At 49.7% G+C, this 26,829-nt stretch overlaps 1 protein-coding gene across 1 annotated transcript; it reads right to left on the minus strand.

Annotated features, from left to right (window-relative positions):
- Positions 1–5: 5 nt before the first annotated feature.
- On the minus strand, positions 6–25,731 carry SMO (smoothened, frizzled class receptor). The gene is given in 15 exon segments (XM_087968956.1): positions 6–421; positions 424–714; positions 3,475–3,609; positions 5,182–5,330; positions 8,611–8,796; positions 10,743–10,851; positions 12,958–13,050; positions 15,455–15,578; positions 17,317–17,536; positions 20,192–20,364; positions 21,164–21,186; positions 21,189–21,372; positions 22,835–22,920; positions 22,923–23,039; positions 25,360–25,731. Coding segments are annotated over 15 exon segments (2,478 nt in total). The 5' UTR covers positions 25,616–25,731; the 3' UTR covers positions 6–89.
- Positions 25,732–26,829: the final 1,098 nt, after the last annotated feature.

The raw sequence follows: 26,829 nt of genomic DNA on the forward strand, positions 1-26,829 counted from the left end.
AGAACCCCAGTGAGGTCCCTGAAGGGGCAGCCCCTTTCCCCCTCTTTCTCCCGAACCCCCCACGGCGGATCGACTTCAAGCCGAGCCTTCTAGAAGTCGGAGTCCAGGTCCACCAACTCGGCATCCATCAGGTTTGTCCGGGAATGGATGGGGGGCAACCCACCCCACCTGCCCAGAGGCGGCTGCACCCCGTATATGTCCCCGTTTGCAGAGATCCTGGCGGGAGCGGGGAAGGCAGCCCCCCGAAAACGCGACGGCTGCTGTCCGGGGAACAGCCACGCTCCACCTCCTGGTCCCGTTTCCTCGGGACCCCCCAAATCGGGGCAAAAGGGGTGGTTGATGAGATCCGGGGGGTTGTTACGCCGGCAGCTGCCGGGGGGCAGGCCCCGGGCAGCCTGGCCAGGGGGCTCCAGCTGTGGGGGGCTCGGGGTCTCCACTCGGGGTCCGCTCGAGACCAAAGGACGTCATCCAGAGCTTGGTTTTGCTGCGGGTCGGCAACGAAACACTTGGTTTGGGGGAGCCGGGGCAGGCGCGGGACGGAGCTGGGGGGCCCCGGGGCGAAGTAATTCGGGGCGTAAGTGTCAGCCGCCATCCCGGAGGGGCAAACCTCCTTCTTCTTCCTGTGCTTCTTTTTCTTCCGGGTTGTTTTCTTGGCCCGCCGGGAGGAGAACTCGCCCTCTATCAGCCAATGACTGGCCCGTTCCTCGGGCGGCACTGAAAAAGGAAGGCGAGAGAGCCGTCATTCCACAGGTAAAGCACCACCAGATTCCCAGAGGAAGAGGATTGGCAGCTGTCGTAAGACCGCTAGGTCTCATTTTGGGAAGTTGGGGCCAGGACAAATGGAAGCTTTTGCATTTAGGCCGGGGTGCCCTTCGTACCACCAGAAGTCCCAGCTGTCAACTCATAAAATATTTCCATGGTCTTTTTATAGTTGCCAACAGAAAGGCAGGGGGGAGCAATGCGGCAGCTTGCAAACCGAAAGTGCATTCCATCAATGTTTTCAAAGACTAGGTGACCAAAGTTTCTGCCTAGCTGGAGAGCTTGATTGGTGACTCTGGGCTATGGAGGTGTCCCATTGGAGAATATGAACTACGATACACCCAGAGGGCGGGGGAAAACCAGCGTCAAGAGTGACAATGAATGATGTGTCTCAGAGTCGGCTGCACCCAGGCAGTGCCGGCATGGTAACTCGCAATAAATCCTTTTGAAGGTTTGGAAGTTTGGCTCAAGGCTCATGATTTAAATGGGGGGTCACTGCCAGCATCCTGACACCGGCCTTACGACCACCGTTCAGCCCCATCCTTCCGTTGCTAAGCGAGACAGCCGTAAAGTGAGTTTTGCCCCTTTTTCTTGCCACAGGCCTTAAGCGAATCACCGCAGTTCTTCAGCTAGTAACACGGTTGGTTAAGTGAAACCGGTTGCTTTGCTTGAGGGAAGGTTGGAAAAGGGGAATCACAGGAGCCTGGGGGGACACCGCAACCGTCCTAACTACGAGTCAGTTGCCAAGCGGCTGAACTTGGATCATGTGACCACAGGGACACCGCAAGAGTCGTAAGTGTGAAAAATGTTCATAAATCTCTTTTTTTCGGCGCTGTTTTAAATTTGAAGGCACAAAATGAGTGTTTGTAAATTGAGGCCTACATTTATCTGTTTGCCTGTTATTAGCCACCCAACACCAAGGGAATAGTAGTTTTGTTGTAATTCTGTAATTTATAGGTAATTCCCATCTTAAAACCACAACTGGGATCAAGAATCCCCATTAATAAGCAAGGTGTCTGTTAAGTAACTCAAACCCAGGGCCCCTACGAGGGCCTGGTATCATCATCTTCTTTTAACGACCCCATAATCCCTTGCGGGGTGGAGTCTGGGCAACTAAATGGAACTGAGTGTTTCCTGGCCGGATGCCCTTCTTGTCACCAGTGTGGACTTCTATTCAGCAGATAAATTCTCTTCTCATATCTGCCTCTACCTAGGATCGAACTCACAGCCTCCTGACTGTGAGGCGAGAGCTCTACCTCTGGGCCACTGCACCACTCAAGGATCAAGTAAATCATCTCCTTTTAATGACCCCATAATCCCTTGCATCGGGGTGGAGTCTGGGCAACTGAATGGAGCCGAGTGTTTACTGGCCGGATGTCCTTCCTGTCACCAGTGTGGAGTTTTTGTCCAGGAGATATATTCTCGTTGGTATAAACGCTCAAAATGACAGTTTCTTGATTTATTTTACTTAAGATAGGTGACCACTATTCCTATGGCATTTAAATAATTACAGGCAGTTCTGGAGTAAAAAAATTACAAGGCCACTGAAAAAAGCGACTTTATGACCATTTGTCTGCAATTTACAATCCCTGTAGTCACACGATTAAAATTCAGACACTTGAGAATTGACTCGTATTTATGACGGTCACAGTGTCCTCCTTTTGTGACCTTCTGGCGAGCCCAAGTCGATGAGGAAATCAGACGTGCTTAAGCAACCATGTGACTGAGAAGCTGTAGTGATTCGCTTAACAACCGTGGCAGGAAAGGTTCTAAAATGGGGGAGAAAAACCCACTTAACCACCGTCTCGCTTAGCAACGACATTTTGGGCTCAAACTGTGGTCATAAGTCGAGGACTGCCTGCACGGTTAATTTTCATTCCACCCTGGTATAAAGTAAATCAAATTTAGTTTTTGGCCAGGCATTGCCTATTTGCAGACCAAATCTCTCCTTCCTTCCTTCCTTCCTTCCTTTCTTCCTTCCTTCCTTTCTTCTTTCTTTCTTTCTTTCTTTCTTTCTTTCTTTCTTTCTTTCTTTCTTTCTTTCTTTCTTCTTTCTTTCCTTCCTTCCTTCCTCTCTTTCTCTCCCTCCATTCTTTCTTTCTTTCTTTCCTTCCTTCCTTCCTTCCTCTCTTTCTCTCCCTCCATTCTTTCTTTCTTTCCTTTTTCTTCCTTCCTTCCTTTCTCTCCATTCTGTCCTTCCTTCCTGTTTCTTTCCCTTCCTTCCTTCCTTCCTTCTTCCCACTTTCTGTCCTTCCTTCCATCCTTGTTTTCTTTCTTTCTTTCTTTCTTTCTTTCTTTCTTTCTTTCTTTCTTTCTTTCTTTCTTTCTTTCTTTCTTTCTTCCTTCCTTTCCTTCCTTTCCTTCCCTTCCTTTTTCTTTCTCTCTCTCTCTCTCTCTGTCACTTTCACACACACACACACATACACACACACAAACACCCCTGGATGGCACATTTTTTTACCTTTCCAGGTGACCTCTCCCTTAAAGAAAGCAGAAGAATGTCCCTCTCCCCATTGCTAAACTTTCCAGGCCATTACAAGTGGACTACCTGCATTTCCAGTCTCTGGCCAGCAGCTGGCAGCAGTGAGTCAAGACAGAACGGACACCAATGGGTGGAATGCCCACACTGCCCCAAGAGGGGACCTTCCAATGGCATTCAAGCTCTGCCAGCCCAGCCTGACCTCCTGCCCATCCAACCTCCACGAAGGCCATTACCTGGTGTGGCTACAGGGGTGACAGAGACATCCTGAGAGAGGATGGCGCCTCTCCTGGCCACCATCTTGGTCACATGTTGCGCCCAAGCTGAGCTCATGTCCCCCGAAGGCTCGCTGATGTCGAACGCCAAACCGGCTGGGAAGAGAAACAAATATATATATATTTTAATATTTGCAGCTCAGGGTTGAAATGTGGGGTCCTTGGTGCTCTCTGAGCTTGGTGGTTTCCTTGCAGACATTTCATGACCCAGCTAGGGAACATCATCAATGCTAGAAGGGAGTGGAGTTAGTGGAGGAGGAGGAACAGGAAGGAGAGGAGAAGGAGGGAAAGAAGGAGAGGAGAAGGAGAAGCGGAGGAAGGAGGAGGAGCGGAGCGATGGAGGAGAAGGAGAAAGAAAAAAAGGAGAAAGGAAGAAGAGGAGGAGAGGGAGAAGGAAGACTGGGGTCCTTGTTGCTCTCTGAGCTTGGTTTTCTTGCAGACGTTTCATCACCCAACTAGGGAACATCATCAGTGCTGGAAGGGAGTGGGGTTTGTGGAAAGAAGGAGGGAGGGAGGAGGAAGGGGGAGAAGGAAGAGTCTAAGGTCCTTGGTGCTCTCTGAACTTGGTGGTTTCCTTGCAAACCTTTCGTGACCCAGCTAGGGAACATCATCAGTGCTAGAAGGGAGTGGGGTTGTGGAGAGGAGGAGGAGGAAGAAGTGGAGGAGGAATAATATGCAGTCCTTGGTGCTCCCTGAGCTGGGTGGTTTCCTTGCAGACGTTTCACGACCCAACTAGGGAACATCATCAGTGCTAGAAGGGAGTAGAGTTTGTGGAGAGGAGGAGGAGAAGGGGAAGAGGAAGGAATAAAGGAGAGGAAGATGAAGGAGGACCAGGACTGTGGGGTGTTTGGTGCCCTCTAGGCATGCTGATTTTCTTGCCGACTGTGATATATAAAATTACACCTGTGAAAATATAAAGCAATGGTAACACCATTTTTAACCTCTGTGTTAACCTAAGATAATTTACTGGAATATTATGTAAGAATTCTCTATTGTTTTGTATAAAGGTGATATATTTGGCAGGTCAGGCTGTCCAGTGTCCTGTCTATGATGGAGATTACTGCAGTTGGAAAAGGGTAAACAGGACGAGGAAACAGATGCTATGCTACAATAATAATAGGGGTGTTGCATAGGGAGATACGTAGCTGGATAGATTGTGAACCTGGAAAGGGGCAGAGACTGTATATTTGAGCCTGTATATAAACCCCAGCCTTCCTAGGAAAGCGGTCTTTTGCCCATGAGCCGAATTCCCTTTTGCAAAAGCTTCATAAGAAAGCTCTTATCTACCGTTCACGTGTCTCCAATTGTCTGAATACCTGAACGGTTGATTTTTATCACAACCGACATTTCATGAGCCAACTAGGGAACATTTTCAGTGCTAGAAGGAGGTGCACTTTGCTTCCTGTTTATATAACACCACTCTCTTTTAGTGCTGATGAGGTTGCCTAATAGGATCATGAAACGTCTGCAAGAAAAAAAAACAACCAAGCACCAAGGACCCCCCACAATCCTCCTCCTCTCCACAAACCCCCACACCCTCCTAGGCCCGATGATGTTCCCTAGTCGGGTCATAAAACGTCTGCTGCAAAAAAAATCCTCAAGCTCCAGAGAGTACTAAAGACCCCACGGCACAAGCATCCTCGTTTTTCTTCCTTCTCGAGGACGTACCGACGGGTCCCTCGTGCGAGACGGTGCGCAGGCTGAAGGAAAACTCCTGTTCGGGGTTGTGCTGCAGCTCCTTCCTCCGGGAGAAAGCTTTGGCAATCATCTTGCTTTTCTTGATCCTCTTGGGCTCGTTGCTGCTACGGCCGGTCAGCCTGGAGGAGAAGAGGAGATCAGAGGCCATCCTGACCAGGCCCCACCACTGACCCACAGCCTCTGAGCATAAGTTTAGGGCCAGGCTGTTTGGGATGGGCGCAGACAGGAAGATCCAGCCTTGTAGATTGGTTATCTTAAGCATCCCGTCATCCTTCTGGTTGTCTAGGGAGATTCTCAAAGTTGTCCCAAAGGTGCTTTTTTTTTCCCCAAGAGGCAACTGGACTTTCTGGTTTTTTCTTTGAAGACATTTCTCTTCTCATCCAAGAAGCTTCTTCAGCTCTGACTGGATGGTGGGGAAGGGAAGGATTGATACTCCTTGCAGACCGCTGGTCATTTGCATCCTTTTAAAGGGTCGTTGAGGCCACTTGGAGGTTTATTTGTGTTCTCAGGATCACGAGTGGTGCTAATGGGTGTGGAGCCTTCTGACTGAATGGTGGGGAATGGAAGGAATTTATACTCCTTGCAGACAGTTGGTCGTTTGCATCCTTTGAGAGGGCTGTTGAGGCCACTTGGAGGTTGTCTGTGTCATCTGAATAGTGCAAAGAGGTCTGGAGCCTTCTTGGAACTGCTGAAAGGACTGTGCAATTCCAAGAAAGCTCCACAGCCATTTGCACCACACAGGTGACCCTGAGGACACAGATAAACCTCCAAGTGGCCTCAACGACCCTCTAAAAGGGTGCAAATGACCAGCTGTCTGCAAGGAGTATCAATCCCTCCATTCCTCACCATCCAGTCAGAAGGCTCCACACCCATTTGCACCAATCAGGTGACTGTGAGGACACAGACACACCTCCAAGTGGCCTCAACGTCTCTCTAGAAGGATGCAAATGACCAGCTGTCTGCAAGGAGTATCAATCCGTCCATCCCCCACCATCCAGTCAGAACGGAAGCAGCTTCTTGGAGGAGAAGCGAAACTTCTTCAAAGAAAAAAAAAACAGAAAGTCCAGTTGCCTCTTCTTTTTTTTTTTAAAAAAAAAGCACCTTTGGGAAATCCTTCTGGTTTCTACCTCCTGCCATTTGCAACCCGGCCTCTGGGGTTTTAATACCCACTTAAGGACAAAATGCAGAGTTTTGCAATGACTCCAGAACACACCAACCTACAAATGGAGGGGTAAATAGGGACAAGAGCCCCACAGAATGCAAAAAACATCGTGCTAAGGGTAGTCCTCGACTTACAACCGTTCGTTTAGTGACTGTTCTAGGTGACCCCACTGAAAAAAAGGGACTTGGGTCCGTTCTTCACCCTTACGACGGTTGCAGCGTTCCCTGTCATCACGTGATCCAAATCCAGACGCTTGGCAACTGGCATGTACTTATGACGGTTCTGCGTCCTCTTTTCAGAACGCCTGACAAGCCAAGTCAAGATTCACTTAGTGACAGCCATGTGACTAACTGAACTACGATTCCTTTAGCAACCGTAGCAAGAAAGGCCATAAAAGGAGAAGGAAGACAAGAAGCGGGAGACAAAAGGAAAAGAAAAAAAAAGAAGGAAATGGGGAAAAGAGAGAAGGGGAAGGGAAAGAAGAAGCAAGGAAAAGCAGGAGGAGAGGTAATAGTGGAGGAGGACAAAAAGGGAAAGGGAGGAAGGAGAAAAGGGGAAGGATAGAGATGAAAGAAAGGAGAAGGAAAAGAGCCAGGGGTGGGATTCAGCCAGTTTGGACCGGTTCGAGCTAACCAGTTGTTCCAGCGATTAGTTGGCTTTGTCCACCCGCCCCTGCCTTAGTCTGTCCTTTATTTCTGTGTTTTGTAAGCCAGCTGATTCGCGTGGCACAGTGGATTATCGCGCCTCAGTTATTTCGCTCACCGGGGCTGCAGCAGAAGGGAAGTTTTAGAGCTGAAAAATGGGTGGTTTTGAAACGCGGGCGCTCACCAAACCGGCTGTTATGCCAGTTGAATCCCACCCCGAGAAGAACTGTCATGCCCCTGTGGGAGTTGAATCCGAGGAGGAAGAAGATGAACAGCTGACAGGGAGCGGGAATGTGGCTCCGTTGGCTGTGGAGGAAACTGGGGAAGGGCAAAGCCCAGCTGGGCAGAGCGGGGAAGAGGTAGAACAAGGGAGAGGGGGGAATTCAGAGGAAGACCCAGGCCCACCGCTTCTTCATCCTAGGGCATGCAGGGAGTATCAGAGAAGAGAACAACGTGGGTTGCGTGGCTTACGGGGGAGGAAAGGGCCCTGATTCCCTTCATGAGCCACTCCTGGGAAGAGAGTTTAAAAGAGATGCAAGCTGAGTGCGGCAGTCGCTGGGAGTAAACCTGAGTTTTTCTTGTGCTGACTTTGCTTATCTGCGTTCCTGTCATCCTCCCAACTGCTTTGAGTTATTGCCGTTTCTTCACATCTGGAATTCCTTCTCCTGCCCTGCTGGACCAATTACCTCGTTTTGCCTTGTTTGGACTTCTAGTTACAGTTTTTGTTGACCACGTTTTGGACTTGATTCCCTGCAGCCAAAGGCTGTTCCTGGGAGAGGTTTTCTCCAGCCCAGAAGGTAACCAGGACATTGGGGGAAAAGTTGGAGCTAATAAAGGGACTCCTACTGATTGTCTGACTGTGTTGCCCTTGTGTCATGCCCCTTTGGGTCATCATAAACTGATTGTGGTAGATGAAATGAGGAGAAAAGGAAAAAAAAGGAGGAGGAAGAGAGGAACGAATGGTGGAAGAGGAGACAAAGGAGAAAAAGGAGCAAGGAGTGCCATACTAACTCTGTGTGAACTAAAAAAATATTCCTTTGGTCTTTTTAGTTGCCAGCAGAAAGGGAGTGGGGGAAAGCAGTGCATTCCTAAAATGCTTCAGATAATTGTTTAGGCAGCCGAAGCTGTTGGCGTGCACGATTATTACTGGAGAGCATGATGGATGACTCTTGGCTAAGGATGTGTCCCATTGGAGAATATACATCTAGGGGGTGGAAAGAAGACCAGGGTTGAGGGTGAAATGAATGGTGTATCTTAAGAGTTGGCTGCACCCAGGTAATGCCGACATAGTCACTCGTAATAAATCATACTTTTTTTTACTCTTGAGAGATGCGGCTAGAGACTTATGATTTGAATGGGGGTGGTTTGTCGAAGCCTTGACACTCTGATTGATCACTAAACGAACGGCTGTAAGTCAAGGACCTACCTGTAGGTGTTTGAGCCTTGGGAGGAACACCTCCTGCCTCTTCTCACTGTGGACTTGGAGAACTCCTTAATTCAACACCTCCCTCCCCCCTCCAAACCCTCTGGTACTCCAACCAGCGCTCCGTCCCGTCCCCCCCAAGGAGTCAACCCTCCAGCATCCCTCTTTACCTGCACCAGGTGCGCTTCCAGATGAGCAGCGTCGCCTTGGTCCACACCCAGGTGCTCATGGAGATGCCGGTGCCAAACATGGCGAAGAGGTTGATCTTCTCCACCAGGAGGCTGGGCCGGTTCTTGATCTCGCAATCCGGGATGGGCTTGTTGGTCTGGGTGGCGATCGTCACGTTGGCCTCACACCTGCGGCAGGTGAAGAGGAGGAGAAACTATAGAGCCGTGATTGTTAGGAATAACATAGGTTACCTAACGTAGTTTGGGTAAAATAATATATATAGACTATGATAGTGAGTTTAAGTGTGTGTCACTTTAACTGCAAAGCTTGTAATTTTGGGTGCGGCTGTAAATCGCCATAAGAGGGAGCAAGAGAACTGGATTGATTGCTGGCTTACTGGATTGCTTGCTGATGACGATGGATTGATGGTTTGTTAACTGCTTGTTCTCTGCTGTTGCTGAAGGAAGAAAGGAGGTTCGACTTCTTCATATCTCTACTGAAGAGATATATTACTGGACTGATATTTGTAAGTTTACTGACCTCTTTTTCGACACTGGACTTTGCAACTGAATAATCCCCGGACGGACTGAACTAGTGTATGATATATGGACTGTTTGACTATGCTAAAAACTATTACTGGAATAAACTATTTAACTAGCACGTTGTATCTGTTTTACTGAGTGTAAGCTACAAAAACGTTTGTCTCACATATTTGCCTGCCTGCCTGCCTGCCGTGCAGGTTCTGCTAGGGTGTATATCTCTAACAGTGATGGCGAACCACAGGGGGCACGCAGAGCCATTTGTGCCGGCACGCGAGCCCCAGCCAAACTTACCTGCGCTGCGCATGCGTGCGCCTCCGATCTGATTTTCAGCCTGTTTGATGCCGTTTTCGCCCTCCTGGAGGCTCTGCAGCTTCAGGAGGCTGAAAAATGGGCCTTCCGGAAATACCCCAAGTGCCCAAACGGGCCTGTTTTTCGGCCTCCCAAGGCTGCAGAGGCTTCCCTCCAGCCTCCGGGAGGGCGAAAACGGCCTCCAACAGCCAAAAATCAACCGGAAGGTGTGCGCCTATGCAGCGCAGGTCAGGAGGCGGGGCGCATTGCATTGTGGGTGCCGGCACGCACGCTATCACACACACTATCAGCACACCACAACGAAAAGTTTGCCATCCCTGCTATAGAGGAACAGGCGGAGGAATCCCACGTAAGCAGCTAGTCCTCCACTTGACTGTTTAGTGAGCATTTCAAAGTTACGACGACGCTGGGAAAAAATAGTATTTCACACATAATGACCGTGGCAGTTTCGCCATGGTCACGTGATCGAAATTCGGAGGCTTGGCAACTGGCATGTACTTATGACGGTTGCAGGGTCCCCGGGGGGGTCACGTGATCCACTTGGGCGGACTTTCTGACGAGCAACGTCAAATGGGGAAGCCGAATTCTATTCACTAACTGAGCCCTTGCAGCGATTCAGCAAAAAGCAAGGGCCAAGAAAGGTCGTAAAAAGGAGGCAAAAGTCACCGTCTCGCAGGGCAAAGGAAATTTGGGACTTGATTGCAGTCGTAAATCAAGGACAATCAAATCATGGCCCCTCAGGGTGAGTTTTGGAAGAGCTGGGGGATTCTGGGAGTTGAAGTCCATCCATCTCAAAGCCTGCTGGCTGGGGAATTCTGGGAGTTGAAGTCTACCCATGTTAAAGATGCTGAAAAACACTGAACTGCCATGGAACGTGAGGATGGGAAAAATAACTATTTTAAGTCACCAGGATTTGGAAATTCAGCCAAAACAAGCCTCCTTTAAAGAAAGCTAGGACCGTTTCTACAATGGATTACTACAGGATCCAATCTGGGTCCGTCACCATTTGATTCCCATGCAAGAAAAGCCCAGAATCTGGATTTGAGGCTCCCAAACCGAGTTGAGCTGCCCTGTCCTTCAGCCAAGCCATCATTGCTTGATGCTGGTTTCTGGACCCTGGCATGGAAGTGGACAAATCTGGGGTCCTTAATACAGCAGCTGCCTCGGGGAGGCTCGGTTGGAAAACCCTGGATCCCCTTCGGCAATGGGTCATCGAGGGAACCTGGCGCGGGTGTAAATCTACACGGGGTTGCATTAAACCGGAGATGCGCGGCGTGACTTACAGCACATATTCCCGGAAGCTGCGCTCCCACTCGGCCTGGTTGAAGAAGTCGTAGAAGTGGCAGCCGAAGGTGATGAAGACGAAGCCGAAGGCCAGGAAGCCGAAGATCCCTGCGAATGAAAGGCCGCAGTCAGAGGGACCTCTGAACCTGGGGAGGTCCCTTGTGATGACCCAACGGGGCGTGGCACAAAGGCAACACAGTCAAATAAGAAGAGTCCCTTTATTATTATCTCCAACGTTGCCCCCAATGTCCAGGTGACCTTTGGCTGGAGAAAAACTCTCCCAGGAACAGCCTTTGGTTGCAGAGAATCAAGTCCAAAACATGGTCAACGCAAACTGTAACTGTAAAGTCCAATCAAGCCAAACTGAAGTAATTAGTTTGGCAGAGCAGGAGCAGGAATTGCAGACTTGAAAGGCCAGCAAAACACACACAGTTGGGAAGACGCCAGGAACCCAGATAAGCCTCAATGATACCACGATTTGCTCCCAACAACTTGCTGCGCGCAGCTTCCCTTTTTTTAACACTGTGTTCCCAGCTGCAGCTAATGAAGGGAATCAGGGCCCTTTCCTCCCCGTAAGCCATGCAACCCATGTTGCTCCCTTCTCCGCTCCTCCCTGCTTGCCCTAGGATGAAGAGGGGTGGGCCTGGGTCTTCCTCCGAGTTCCCTCTTCCTTGTTCTACCTCTTCCTGCTCTGCCCAGCCGGTCTTTGCCCTTTCCCAGTTTCCTCCACAGCCAACGGAGCCACACTCCCCCTCCCTGTCAGCTGCTCGGCCTCCCACTCTGAATCAGATTCCGACAGCAGCTGCATTCATGAGACAGGCTGAACTGCCTTTCTGTGTTATTAACTCATCATCAGCCATGGCACAATTGGAAGAACCGTATAAACAACGGAGTGGTTTGATTTATATTGCACCATTATTATTTTTTATAAACAACTCAAGGTAGCAAATATTGATTATATTGCTTCCTGGTTCTTTGATTGCCCAACAAGCTGGGACGGAGGGAGGGAGAGAGGGAGGGAGAGAGGGAGAGAGAGAGACCACCAGCTGGCTTTTGTGGATAAGGTTGGACTAGAACTCACCATCTCCTGGTGATTGGCCCAAAGTCACCCAGCTGGCTTTGATGCTTAAGATGGAACTAGAACTCACCGTCTCCTGATGACTGACTAAAAGTCATCCCACTGGCTTTCATACCTTAGGCGGGACTAGAACTCACAGTCTCCTGGTGATTGGCCCAAAGTCACCCAGCTGCCTTTCATGCTTAAAGCAGGACTAGAACTCACTGTCTCCTGATTATTAGCCTAGCCAGCTTTCATGTCTAAGGCGGGACTAGAATTCACCGTCCCCTGGTGATTGGCCCAAAGTCACCCAGCTGGCTTTGATGCTTAAGATGGAACTAGAACTCCCTGTCTCCTGGTGATTGGCCCAAAGTCACCCAGCCAGCTTTCATGCCCAAGGCAGAACTAGAACTCACCGTCTCCTGGTGATTGGCCCAAAGTCACCCAGCCAGCTTTCATGCCCAAGGCAGAACTAGAACTCACCGTCTCCTGGTGATTGGCCCAAAGTCACCCAGCCAGCTTTCATGCCTAAGGCAAAACTAGAACTCACAGTCTCCTGGTGATTGGCCCAAAGCCACCCACATGGCTTTCATGCTTAAGATGGAGCTAGAACTCTCTGTCTCCTGTGATTGTCTCAAAGTCACCCAGCTGGCTTTTGTGGCTAAGGTGGGACTAGAACTCACCGTCTCCTGGTGATTGGCCCAAAGTCACCCAGCCAGCTTTCATGCCTAAGGCAAAACTAGAACTCACCGTCTCCTGGTGATTGGCCCAAAGTCACCCAGCCAGCTTTCATCCCTAAGGCGGGACTAGAACTCACCGTCTCCCAGATTTTAGCTTAGTGCCTTAACCATTAGACTAAACTGGCTCCTTGAAGGAAACGAATTCTTTAACTAAAGGCCTTGATTCACACAACTATCCCCCATGAGCTCAACCCTTTGGAGAAAGCATTCTAGACAAACTCAGGTGTTGGGTGCAAGCAATAGGTTAAATGGTGGCTTATTTTAATCATGGCTTGCTCACCTAGCCACAGTGGTTGGATCAACTCATTAAGGAGCAAGCCACGTTTCTCACCATCGCAACTTGGCTTGGAGACAGCTGGCCAAAACAAGCCACGGCACGAGCTGACCCCTCACTTCAACCCCTAAACCTCTACTTACCGAGGCGTAACATGGTCTCGTTGATCTTGCTGGCCGCCTTCTCGCTCAGGAGGCCCGGATGGTTGCTCTTGATGGAGAAGAGGGTCATCACTCCTGGGGGGGGGGGAAAGAGGGCATTTATTCGGGTCTTTGTAGGGGAAGGAGCGGCAGAATTGAGGACGGCCTCAAAGGAGGAATCGGCCTAGCGTCCCTACGTAGCCACAAGCAAGCTAAGTCCAACCTCCCTTAAACTACACGGAGCCTTATCAAACTTGTAGCAGCTGCCAACTCTTGGTTGAGAAGATTCCCGCAAACGGGCTTGTAGCAACAAAGCGGATTAGTTGGGACTTTCCTTTATGGATCTGGTCTTGCAACCTTGAGGATCCAAAGAAGAGCCACAAGGAGATCGGGTGTCCTTGCCTCTGCTGTTTTCGTTTGAAAAATGACAACCACAACCGTCAAATCTGGGTTTCAGTTAACAAAAAAAGCAGAAATCTTTATTTTCCTAGTCCCTGTCTTGTAAATAGCAATAGCCCCTTAGACTTATATACTGCTTTACAGTGCTTTATAGCCTTCTCTAAGCGGATTGCAGAGTCAGCCTCTTGCTCCCCCCAACAATCTGGGGCCTCATTTCAAAGGATGGAAGGATGAGTCGACCTTCAGCCTGTCAGGATCGAACTGGTGACAGTGGACAGAATTAGCCTGCAATATTATATTATTCTAACCACTGCGCCACTATGGCTCTTCCTTCTTTCCCTTCCTCCTCCCTCTCCTCCCTCCCATCCTTCCCTTCTCTTTTTCCCTCCCTCCCTCCCCTTCCTTCCTCCTCCCTCCCTCCCACCATCTTTCCCTTCCCTTCCCCACCTCGCAGAGGCAGCGTTGGTGCACTGTGCAGTCTCCTGCCTCCCCCTACATTGAGAAAAAAAAAATGCAACATCCCCTGAAAATAAGCTCTAGTGCTTATTTCAGACCCAAAAAGAAAAGGCTGGGTCTTATTTTTGGAGCAACCCAGGTACGTAAGTATGTACTAGCTCGATACCCGTGCTCCATTACGAAACTGTGATTTGGGGGGAGGAAAATAAGGGACAAAAAATTCTGCCTCTGCCTACCAGCATCCATGGGTATTCATCTGCCTAGCGTCCTGTCAGTGTGTGAGATGGTTGAGGGCTGTTTGGAAACTGAAAGAGTATTCGCTGTGTGAGCAAGGAGACAGCAAGGAGGCTGGGCGTGGCTTACCTCAACTGTTCTGTACTAAAGCTGGCTTGATGCTGTGAAAATGAAACTTTTCTGCTTGTGTTTTGCATTTGGAAGAGATTTCTTTTTTTTCAGGTGTGGAGAGGGAGTCGAACTCCTTAGATCAACGCGTGTTAATAACAATAATATACAAAATACTCTAAATGCTCTGAGGGTCATTTGGAAAAATCCCTTCTTAGTGAGCCCTTAGAAGCCAAGAGGAACATACGGGCCCAATTTTCAAGTTTGTAGGCTTTACGGTTCTGGAGATTTTGTGATGATGTGTGAGGGGTATTTTGCTTTTATTTATGTGTGTGCGTGTGTGAAATTTATTGGCCACCCATCTCACTATGGGTGGCTTACAGTCATAAAAATATGTCTACACCTGCACAACTAAGTCAGAAGTAACTAAAATCATTACATGTAAAAATGGAATTTTAGACATTTCGTTTTTTTAAAAATAAAATTCACAGGCATTTCTAAAATTCCCTTTTTCACTTTGTCATGATTAATGAGAGAAAAAAAAAATTTCAACCTATGCCTCTTTCAAGACGTGTGGACTTCAACTCCCAGAATCCTCCAGCAAGCAAACATTCCACCATTGACTACTAACTGATTGTTCTATATAAATGATATATTTCTAATTAATTCACCCATAGCTGAAATCAATACCGGCGTTTCAATTATTCTTCACGGCGATCAAATGATCGCCCAATCGTCCTATAGCCTTCCAGGTCCGTATTTTTTTCAATTTTGGCACTTTTAAACTTTTAATCTTTTAAACTTTTAATCCCAGAATTTGAATTTCAACAACTGTAGCAGTATTGCTATGATTGCAGTATTCCACTTTTTGGGGGACTGCCCCAGAGAAGCGGGGGGGGGGCCCAACTTATTCTCCAAAGCCCCAGAAGGCAAGAAACAACGGGTGGAAACTCATCAAGGAGAGAAGCAACCTGGAATTAAGGAGAAACTTCTGAACAGGGAGGACAATTAACCAGTGGAACTGCTTGCCACCAGAAGCTGTGGTTGCTCCATCACTGGAGGTTTTTAAGAAGAGATTGGACCACCATTTGTTTGAAATGGCTTAGGGTTGGACCAGATGACCTCCAAGGTCCCTTCCAGCTCATTCATTCTATTTAGCGTCAGGCCGCAGCGTCACAACATTGAGAAAAGCGAAGGGGGCGTGAATACTTCCTGAACACACCGTACATCCGTCAATAAATTAATCTTTGAGCGAAGAAAAAGCGAAGGGCGAAGAATTCCAGAGGGGGGGAGAAAAACTCACCTCTGATCAGGAACGAGCCCCCGATAACTAACACCAGGCCAATGGGGGCCAGGACGAATCCCGCGCGATAGTGGTAGTTTTTGTACCCCACGAAACAGATGCCGCTCACTGAATCTCCGTCCACCTGAAAGAAAAGAAGAGGAAGAGCTGTCATGCCCTTGTTGGAGTCGGACTCCGAGGAGGAGATTGAGCAGCTGACAGGGAGCGGGCGTGGGGCTCCGGTGGCTGTGGAAGAAATGGGGGAAGGGCACAGTCCGGCTGGGCATACAGAGGAAAACCCAGGGCCGCCCCCTCTTCCTCCTAGGGTATGCAGGGAGGAACGGAGCAAGGTGGCTTATGGGAGAGAAAGCGGCCCTGATCCCTTTCTTTAGCTGCAGCCGGGAGAACAGGATAGGAGTGGGGCGTTTGCACACGGCTCCTTGCTGGAAGCAAAGCCTGCATTATCTTGGTCGAGGCTTATCTGGGTTTTAGCGTCCTCCCAACTGTGGGTGTTGTGTTAATCCTTTGGAAGTCTGCAATTTATCATCCTGGCCTGCCATGTTAATGATTCCAGCGTGGTTTGTGTTGGTTTTTTAAAATTTCTAATTATCTTTACTTTGGGTTCGGATGGCATTTACTCCCTTCGTAGACTATTTTTGGAAGAGTCTGATCTCCAGCCGAGGATAATTGGGCATTGGGGGCCAAGTTGGAGGCAATAAAGGGAATTTATTCTACTTTTGTGACTTTGTTAATTTTGTTTCACTCCCCTTTGGGTCATCCCAGTACATATGAACCAGCTGCCCAAGCATCTGAAATTTGGTCACGTGGTCAGGGGGATGCTGTAACGGTCGTAACGGTGAAAAATGGTCGTAATGGTGAAAAACGCTCGTAAGTCACTTTTTTTGCTGCCATTAACTTTGAACAGTCACTAAGTGTACTGTTGTAAGTCGAGGACTACCTGTGTTTAATAAATTGACATGGCCAAAAGGGGATCACACGATCCTGGGACACTGAGACCGTCATAACTATGAGTCAGTTGCCAAATGTCTGAATTTTCCTCATGTGACCACAGGAACACTCTGACCGTCATAACTATGAATCAGTTGGCAAGTGTCTGAATTTTGATCGTGTGACCCTGGGGATACTGCAATGGTCGTTAAGTGAGAAAAACGATCATAAGTCACTTGTTTCATTGCTGTTGTAACTTCGAATGGTCACTAAACGAACTATTGTAAGTCGAGGACTTACAACCTGTATATGTGTTGCAAATAAAATAAGTAATAACAAACGGGAACCAAGTCACACCCATAAAGTAATGACAACAATAAACCTGATGTCAACTCATAAAACATTTCTATGCCCATTTTACAGTTGCCAACAGAAAGGGGGGGGGCGCGCGAAGGAGTTTGAAAGAGCAGTGCGGCAGTTTGGAAATCGAAAGTGCATTCCATTAATATCTTGCAAAGATTATAACTAAGCGACTGGAGTTTCTGCTGTGCAAGTCCCTAATTGGAGAATGTGATGGATGACTCTTGGCTATGGACGTGTTTCGTTGGAGAATATGAATTATGACCCACTCAGAGGGGTGGGGGGGGAAACCAGGGTTAAGGATGACAGTGAATGACGTGTCTTCGAGTCGGCTTCATACAGGTCATGCCGACATGTTCGCTCCTAATAAATCTCTTGTAAGTTTTGAAGCTTGGCTGGAAGCTCATGATTTAATTGGGGCCACTGCCGGAATCCTTAACACCTGGTTCCAAAAGGTTAGAGAAACAGATGGAAACAGAGGTTCCTGAGGGAAGAATTCTAGCATCAAGGCGCCACCCCCGAGAAGACCCCGCTCTCCCCCAAAGCTTCGCCTGAGCTCCCTCCAGCCCCATTACCTGGGCCACCGCCAAGATGGCCACTGTGAGGACGAAGGGGATGGACCAAGTCACCAGGTGGAAGTAGGACGTCTTGCCCGCCAGCGGCTGGTAGGTGGTGCCCAGCGCCTTAAAGGAGGTGTGCCAGGCGTATGTCAGCATGACGAACCAGATCACCCCGGACATCAGGGAATAGTAGACAATCACGAAGATGATCACGCAGGAGAGGGTCTCGTTGGAGCTGTGGGGAGAGAGAGTGTGAGAGAGACAGGGGAGAAGGAAGAGAGAGACACAGAGAAAGAGAGACGGAGAGAGAGAAGAGAGACAGAGAAAGAGAGAGGAGAAGGAAAAGAGACAGAGAGAGAAAGTGAGACAGACAAAGAAGGAAGAAAGACAGACACAGAGGAGAGAGAGAGACAGAGAGAAGGCAGAGAGACAGATAGAAAGACAGAGGCAGAGAGAGAGAAGGAAGCGAGAGATAGAGAAACAGAGACAGAGAAGGAAGAGAGAGACAGAAACAGAGACAGAGAGACAGAGAAGAGAGAGAGAAAAGAGAGAGATAGAGAGAGACAGACAGACAGACAGGCAAGGAAGGAGAGAGAGAGACAGAAACAGACAGACAGAGACAGAGAAGAGAGACAGAGAGAGAGAAGAGAGACGAGAGAGAAGAGAGACAGAGAGACAGAGAAGGAAAAGAGAGAGAGAGAAGGAAGAAAAAGAGAGACAGAGACAGACAGAGAAGGAAGAGAGAGAGACAGAGAGAGAGAAGGAAGAGAGACCGAGGCAGAGATAGAGAGACAGACAGAAAGAGAAGGAAGAGAGAGAGACACACACACACAGACACACACAGAGGTGAGAGAGAGAGAAAGACAGAGTGAGACAGAAAGAAGGCAGAGAGACAGATAGAAAGACAGAGGCAGAGAGAGAGAAGGAAGCGAGACAGACAAAGAAACAGAGACAAAGAGAGAGACAGAAACAGAGAGAGAGAGAGAGAAGAGAGAGAGAGAGAGAGAGAGATAGAGAGAGACAGACAGACAGACAGGCAAGGAAGAGAGAGACAGAGAAACAGAGACACAGAGAGAAGAGAAGAGAGAGAGAGAGAGAGACAGAGAGAGAGAAGGAAGAGAGACCGAGGCAGAGATAAGAGAGACAGACAGACAGACAGACAGACAAGGAAGAGAGAGACAGAGAAACAGAGACACAGAGATAGAGAAGGAAGAGAGAGAGAGAGAAAGAGAGAGACGGACAGAGAAGGAAGAGAGAGAGACAGAGAGAGAGAGAGAGAAGGAGAGGGCCGAGGCAGAGATAGAGACAGACAGAAAGAGAAGAGGAAAGAGAGAGAGACACACACACAAACAAACACAGAGGTGAGAGAGAGACAGAGACAGAGACAAGAAATCAGGGAACTGTAGCTTTTCTGCAACCCTGTCTAGATGCCTTCAGAAGTGAGTGAAACCCTCTCCGGTCTCTTCCCAGGAGCCATTCTTGGCATTCTAAATCGGGGTGACTCAACTTTGGCCCCTTTAAGATGCCTGGACTTCAATTCCCAGAATTCCCTATCCTTTGCACTTTCTCAGCCCCCCAGAACAATCCCATTTTCCCATGCAGCCCCTTGGGAAAATGAAACCCCCACCCCCCACCCCTGCTCTCAATAATCTCCTGCCCCATATGAAGACCCTCTGATCACCCTCGAGGGTGAAGGCTACACGGGGCTTCAATGCTCCCCCCTCCCCACAGACCATTAATCCAAAAAGAGGAGCAAACACCTGCTGTCCAATTGTGGTTGGACTCCAGTTCCCATCAACCTGGATCACAACGATTGGGTTTATTCAGAATTGGAGTAAAAAATCTGGAGAGATTCTCCATCAGCAGCTGGACTTTCTGGTTTCGCTTCTCATCCAAGAAGCTTCTTCAACTCTTTGAGTGGATGGTGGGGAAGGGAAGGATTGATACTCCTTGCAGACAGCTGGTCATTTGCATCCTTTTTAGAGGGCCGTTGAGGCCACTTGGGAGGTTTCTCTGTGTCCTCAGGGTCACACCTGAGTGGTGCAAATGGGTGTGGAGCCTTTTTTGAATTGCACAGTCCTTTTATTCCGCACCCATTTCCACCACTCAGGTGACCCTCAGGACAGAGACAAACCATTTGCATCCTTTTGAGAGGGTCGTTGAGGCCACTTGGAGGTTTATCTGTGTCATTTGAATAGTACAAAGGGGTGTGGAGCCTCCTTGGAACTGCGGAAAGGACCGTGCAATTCCAAGAAAGCTCCACACCCATTTGCACCACTCAGGTGATCCTGAGGACACAGAGAAAACCCTCTAAAAGGATGCAAATGACCAGCTGTCTGCAAGGCGTATCAATCCTTCCCTTCCCCACCATCCAGTCAGAAGGGTCCACGCCCATTTGCACCACTCAGGTGACTCTGAGGACATAGACACACCTCCAAAGTGGCCTCAACGACCCTCTAAAAGGATGCAAATGACCAGCTATCTGCAAGGTGTATCAATCCCTCCATTCCCCACCATCCAGTCAGAAGGCTCCACACCCATTTGCACCACTCAGGTGACTCTGAGGACACAGACACACCTCCAAGTGGCCTCAACGACTCTATAAAAGACTGCAAATGACCAGCTGTCTGAAAGGAATATCAATCCTTCCATCCTCAACCATTCAGTCAGAACTGAAGGAGCTTCTTGGATGAGAAGTGAAACTTCTTCAAAGAAAAACAATCCAGATGGCTTTTGAAAAAAGTACCTTGGGGACAACTGTGACTGATTATCTCCAAGGACACCAGTTGTATCGCGGGGTGGGGGGGGGATTTCTGTAGCGTTTCCTGGATGCAGCTGAGGGTTCAAGGGGTTCCCCAGGCAGAGCCCCCACCCACCCCCCTGAACCTACGTGGGCTCCCCCAAGCGCATGGTGCCATCAGCTCGGCAGACGATCTCGCTGCGGGCGCCGTCCATGAACTGGGCCAGCCAGCCGATGCTGCCCATGAAGAAGCAGGCGTTGACATAGAAGAGGATCACAGCGGGGTAGCGGTTCGAATTCTTCCAGTCGGCTAAGAAGGTGGCCTGGAGAGGGGAAAGCACACCGAGTCAGGTGAGATTGGGGTTTTTTTGGCCATCCTGCGCCTCCCAGGTGCGCCGTCAGCTAGAATTCTGGGCATTGTAAACTCGGCACACCTGGAGGACACAGAATACAAGCTAACACTTTGAAAGGTAAAGTAGAATGACCAGGAAAAGGGGTAAACCCAGTTGGGTCTAGTGGTAAAAGCACCGGGCTAGAATCCAGGAGATTGGGAATTCTAGTCTCTTCTTAGGCATGAAAGCCAGCTGGGTGACTTTGGGCCAATCACCTGGAAAAGGTGAGTTCTAGTCCTCCCTTAGGCATGAAAGCCAGCTGGGTAAATTTGGACGTCTGCAAGAAAACCACCAAACTCAGAAAGCACCCAAGGCCCCCACACTCCTTTCTCCTCCTTCTCCCCCTTCATTGCTCCTCCTCCTCCTCCTCCAGCCCCACTCCTTTCTAGCACTGATGATGTTCCCCAGTTGGGTCATGAGATGTCTGCGAGAAAACCACCCAGTTCAGAGACCACCAAGGACCCCACAGCTCAACCCTGGGCTGCAAATGTTCTCTTTCTATTAGAAAACAGCCATCCCTGTTTTTTTATTCGGACACAACAGGTTGTACACACAACCACGGTGCTTTGGCAGGGCGAGAATCCACACCAGTGGGCAATGGTCGTCCCACTGCCGCGAAGCAACCTAGAATCTTGGCCCCTTGGCCTAATGATGGGTTTTAAGCCTGGGCCCCCGATCGAATCCCCCCGTCCCTCTCATCCACTCCAGGCCTCGCCGCCCTTCTGCTTACCAGGGTGAAAAAGGTGCAAAAATGGTGACCGAACTGAAGGCGGCGATGTAGGTGTGCATCTCACGATGTTCCTTCTGGGTGAAAAGGGGGTTCTGGCATTGGATCCCACAACCTTCCACGTCCTCGTACCAACTCTTGGGGTTGTTGGTCTGTACCAGGGGGGCTTCGCATCGCCCCGAGCTGTTGAATTTAATGTTCTGGACCTCGTTCTGGGAGAAGGGAAGAAACGAGGAGAGGGTTCGCTTAGTTATTGCAAGAATGGTCGTTAAGTGTGAAAAGAAAAACATTCGCAAGTCACAACGGTGCTTGTTTTCCGAGAGGCAACTGGACTTTCTGGTTTTTCTTTGAAGACGTTTCGCTTCTCATCCAAGAAGCTTCTTTAGCTCTGACTGGATGGTGGGGAAGGGAAGGATACTCCTGGCAGACAGCTGGTCATTTGCATCCTTTTAGAGGGCCGTTGAGGCCACTTGGAGGTTTATCTGTGTACTCAGGATCATCTGAGTAGTGCAAATGGGTGTGGAGCCTTCTTGGAATTGCACGATCCTTTTGCTCCACACGCATTTGCACTACTCAGGTGTGACCCTGAGGACACAGATAAACCTCCAAGTGGTCTCAATGACCCTCTAAAAGGATGCAAATGACCAGCTGTCTGCAAGGAGTATCAATCCTTCCCTTCCCCACCATCCAGTCAGAAGGCTCCACACCCATTTGCACCACTCAGGTGACTGTGAGGACACAGACACACCTCCAAGTGGCCTCAACGTCTCTCTAGAAGGATGCAAATTGTTAGGGATAACATTGTTTACCCTAACTGGTTTGGGTAAAAATAATAAATATGGTATCATGGTTTGTTAGTTAAAGTGTGTGTAACTTTAACTGCAAGAATGTAATTAAGGGTGTGGTTGTAAAAGCACTATATAAGAAGCGAGGCAAATGCAGCTCGCTCTCTCTGGCTTACTGATCTCTAATTACTTGATGGATTGATGACTGCGTTCTTGCTGAAACGGGGAGAGAAAAAGGAGTGTTGATTTTTCTCAACGGAGAGAAGATAAAGATTGGACTGATTTATTGTAAGTGTACTGACATTGGCTATTCAACACGGACTTTGCAAATAGAGTATCCCGACAAGACTTGACTGAAATTGATATATGACTAATGGACCGTTTATCTTGACTATGCTATAATTCTTAAATGGAATAAACTATATTTTTGATAGCACAAGCGTATCTGTATTTTTACTGCGTGTTAACTAGAAAACTTATCTCACACATTTACCTGTCTTCCTATCTGACTTCGCTGCACGTTCTGTTTAGTTTGTTTTCCTTAACACCCGTTGGGGAATCCAGGCTTAACACAAATGACCAGCTGTCTGCAAGGAATATCAATCCTTCCCTTCCCCACCATCCAGTCAGAACGGAAGCAGCTTCTTGGAAGAGAAGCGAAACTTCTTCAAAGAAAAAAACAGAAAGTCCAGTTGCCTCTTGAAAAAAAGACACTAGTGACATCGAGTTGGCCACAACACACCTTGGCCATGCCACGCCCAGGTCAAACACAACCCTGATGCAGCCCTCAATGAAATCAAGTTGGACACCCTTGATGTACGGTAAGCCGTGTGTTAAATAAATAAAGTGCCCACCCGCTCTGCCATCGGTGGGCACAGGCGACTCTTACCGGGCACCCTTCCGGGAACCGATCGGTGGTGCATTTGAGGAAGTCGGGCCAGCCCCTCTCCCGTTCCACGATGGTGCAGGGCCCCGCGTGGCTTGGCACAAAGTTTGGCTAGGTAGTTCCACATGGCCGTCTTGGCACTTTGGCATGTACACAGCACACAAGAGGGGCTGGATGACATCCCAGCAGCGCGGCGCGTTCCGCAAACCTGAGAAAACCAGCAAGAAAAATATCAAGTTCCTTTGTGGATTAGAAACTTAGAAAATTTTGGCCTTTTTTATAGTCCTAAGATTCTAATTCAAGGGGTCCCAATTTAAATTAAGTCCTCATTTAAGGGGTCGCGGTGGCTCAGGGGCTAAGACGCTGAGCTTGTCAATCAGGAAGGTAGGCTGTTCGGCGGTTCGAATCCCCAGCGCCACGTCACGGAGTGAGCTCCCGTTCCTTGTCCCAGCAGCTTCTGCCAACCTAGCAGTTCAAAAGCAGGTAAAAAAGTGCAAGTAGAAAAATAGGGACCCCTTTGGTGGGAAGGGAAAAGCCTTCGGCATTTAGTCATGCTGGCCACATGACCATGGAGACGTCTTCGGACAGCGCTGGCTCTTCTATGGCTTTGTAACGGAGATGAACAACCCCGCTAGAGCCAGAAACGACTAGCACGGATGTGCAAGGGGAACCTTCACCTTTATCTTTAAATTTTCTAAAGAAACAACACCGTTGTGATGACCCAGGGCGTGACACAAAAATAACCAAGTCACAAAAATAGAAGAAAGTCCGTTTAATGCCAACTAGGCCCCAATGTCCAATTATTCTCGGATGGATATCAAACTCTTAAAGAAAACAGTTTACGGAGGGAGTAAATGCAGTCCGCACCCAAAGTAAAGTTAATTCAAAATAAAAAACCCAACACACACCACACTGAAGGAATCATTATGGCAGGCAAGGATAATTAATTGCAGTCTTCTACCAGATAATGGAGCCACCACAGTTGGGAGGAAGCCAAAACACAGATAAGCTCCAACAAGAATAATACACGCTTTGCTTCCAGCAACTTTGCCATGCACAGTTTGTCCTTTTAACCAGTCCTCCCAGCTGCAGCCCATGCAGGGGATCAGGGCCCTTTCCTCCCCATAGAACACACCATTGACATTTCTCCCTTATCCGCTCCTGTCTGGGTGCCCTAGGATGAAGAAGGGATGGGCCTGGGTCTTCCTCTGAACGTCCAGCTGGCCTGTGCCCTTCCCCAGTTTCCTCCACAACCACTGGAGCCACACTCCCACTCCCTGTGGACTGTTCCTCCTCTCCCTCAGAGTAAGACTCCAACAGGGGCATGACAACTGCGCATGAAGTAAGATTAAATCAGCAGTTAAGACCCTGGATAGCCGATGTTGTGGTTACTTTTAAGCAAGGCACAAACACACAAAATGGTGTCCGTAGGCCATCAGTGCAAGGCCTTTTGCCCTGTTAAAATAAGGGGATTTAGTCTTAAGCCTCAATGGATCTAGATGTTGTGTGAAGCAAGGAAACATGGCTAATTTAACAGTCCGAAGTCTTGCACGAACCGATAACCCTCATTCAATGGTCCGGTTAAGGGTGTTGTGTGAACACACACACTGCTGGTTAAGACCCTATAAAGCAGTGTTTTCCAACCTTGGCAAGTGTGTGGGGACCCCCCAGGACCACCACCCCCCAGGACCAGCCTGAGCCACGGACACCTTGAACTTTCATAGTTTTAAGAGTTGGAAGGGACCTCGGAGGTCTTGTAGTCCAACCCCTTGCCTGAACTGTTTGGGGAGTGGAGGAGTGAAGCTGACACTCGGCTTGTCTACAATGCTCATTTGGGGGGTACACGGGCAGTTTGGAGACCCCCTCCCAACACCCCAGAGATGTCAGCCCTATCCCACTGACCCCTCCCACAATCAGGAGGGGAGGGAGTGGACACCCACTTTCTCCAGAATTCATTTTCAGGGTACAAGCAAGCCTATAGGGGATTTTCCCCCTCCTAAGCCCAGCACCCCGTAGCCATCCGTCCTACCCCACCTAACCCTTGCACGACTATCAACTCTCAGCTTGTATTCATTTTTTGGGGTGCCCCAGCGGTAAGAGCCCCCCTTCCCAGGTTGCTACTATCTCACAGACATCTTGCCTGACCAAGGGGGGGGAGGGAAAGTTGACTCCCACCCACCTTCATTTTGGGGTGCAGGAGAGGATGGGGGGGGGCACCTGGAACCAACATCTCAGAGCTGTCGGTCATAATCCATGGACGCCTTGCACAACCAAGGGGGAAAGTTGACTCCCACCCATCTTCCTGGCTCATTTCGAGGTGCAACGAGCGAATGGGGGGAAACAGGTCCAACACCCCAGACAGATCACCCAATCCTATGCCACCCACGCCTTGCATCACCCCAGGGGACCGAGCCCCCTCTCTTCTGGGCCTCCGGGTCCCTTTGTGCTTGATGCCCTGGGCGCCTTCCTTCTCTCTCTCTCTCTCTCTCTTTCTCAGGATCGCGCGCAGCTTCCCCGCGCAACCTTACCGGACCAGAGCAGCAACTTGTCGTGCGCCTCCGCCTGCGAGCTGGAGTCCCCGGCCAGCAGCGTGGAGGTGGCGGCGTAGGGCAGCGGCGATCCTAGACAGTTGCTCTCCTGGAGGGCCTCGCAAGGCGCGGCGCGCTTGCACCGATCCTCCTCCGGCGAGCTGCGGTTCAGCGAAGCCGCCGCCGCCGCCGCCGCCCCGAGGAGCCCCAGCAAGCAGCAGGCCAAAGCGAAGCGCAGCCGCCCGCCCCCGGCCATGGGGAACCCACCGCGGGCCGGTCGCCACCGCGCGCCTAGGACGCACCGGGCTGCCCGAGCGCGGCCGGTCCCGGGACTTGGGGGGCTGCTGGGCGAGGAGGGAGCAGTCGGGGGGCGCAGGCCATGCTCCCGCCCCGTTCCCCGCGGGGGAAAGTCTTTCCCCCCCCCCCACCCGAAGAGAGGCTCTTTGTGCGAAGGAAAGAAAGTTTGGCAAACTTTTGCAAAGTTTGGCCAAGTGTTGCAAACTTTGGCAAACTGTGGGGGGAAAAAAAAGTTTGGCAAAGTTTGGCCGCGGGGTCCCCGCCGCCTCCCTTGCTTTGTTAGGGGCTCAGAGCTGAAGAACGCGGCGGGATGGAGGGGAGGAGGGGGGAAAGGAGCCGCGAAACCCGAGCCCGCCCCGGCCACGTCCCGTCCCGCACAAAGCGAGCGCTCCAACCGGCGCCCCCCCCACCCCCAAAGCGGAGGCTCGCGCCCCACAAAGGCCGCCCCGGGCCGCGGAGCCCCTCCTCGGCGAGCGGGGGAAGCGCGGCCGCTCCGAAGGCGGCCCTTCCCAAATCTCTCTCCCACCCGCCCCCCTCGTTTGGTCGAGGATTGTGGGAGCGGAGAAAGCAAGCGGAGGGCGCCCGGTTGCAGGAGGAGGCGTGGACAAAAAACTCCTCCCCCCCCCTCTTCCACTCCGCCCGCCGAGATTTCAAATAGGACGGGAGCAAGGAACACATTCAGACGAGGTGGGTGGGGGGGTTCTAAAGCTGGGCTAGACGAAGAAGGGAGACGTGCAATGTCCGGATTAATCATAGTTTGTGGATGGACCATCATTGGGGGTTGAATAGAGTTCTTATGTCCTCTTGACTCGAAAATATTCAGTTTGAGTTAATCCTATGGAAGCTTTGAAGAGATTGGACAGCCGTCAGTCACGAATGGTATGGCGGGGGCTCCTGCTTGAGCAGGGGGTTGGACTAGATGACCTGCATGGTCCCTTCCAACTCTGTTATTCTATTTCTGTTATTTCTAGTCTATTCTAAATCCTATCCTATTTTCTATTCTATTCTATTTTCTATTATTTTTTGTTTTCTATTCTTATTCTGTATCCTATCCTATCCTATTCTATTTTCTGTTCTGTTCTATATTCTATTTTTTTCTATTCTATGTTCTGTTCTATTCTATTCTAAATTCAGATTCCTAGTTCATATTCTATTCCTTATTCTATTCTATAT

The sequence above is a fragment of the Notechis scutatus genome, chromosome 6 (assembly GCF_049901735.1).
Source record: "Notechis scutatus isolate UNSWTSFEM ecotype Mainland chromosome 6, rNotScu1.2, whole genome shotgun sequence".
Taxonomy (NCBI): Eukaryota; Metazoa; Chordata; class Lepidosauria; order Squamata; family Elapidae; genus Notechis; species Notechis scutatus.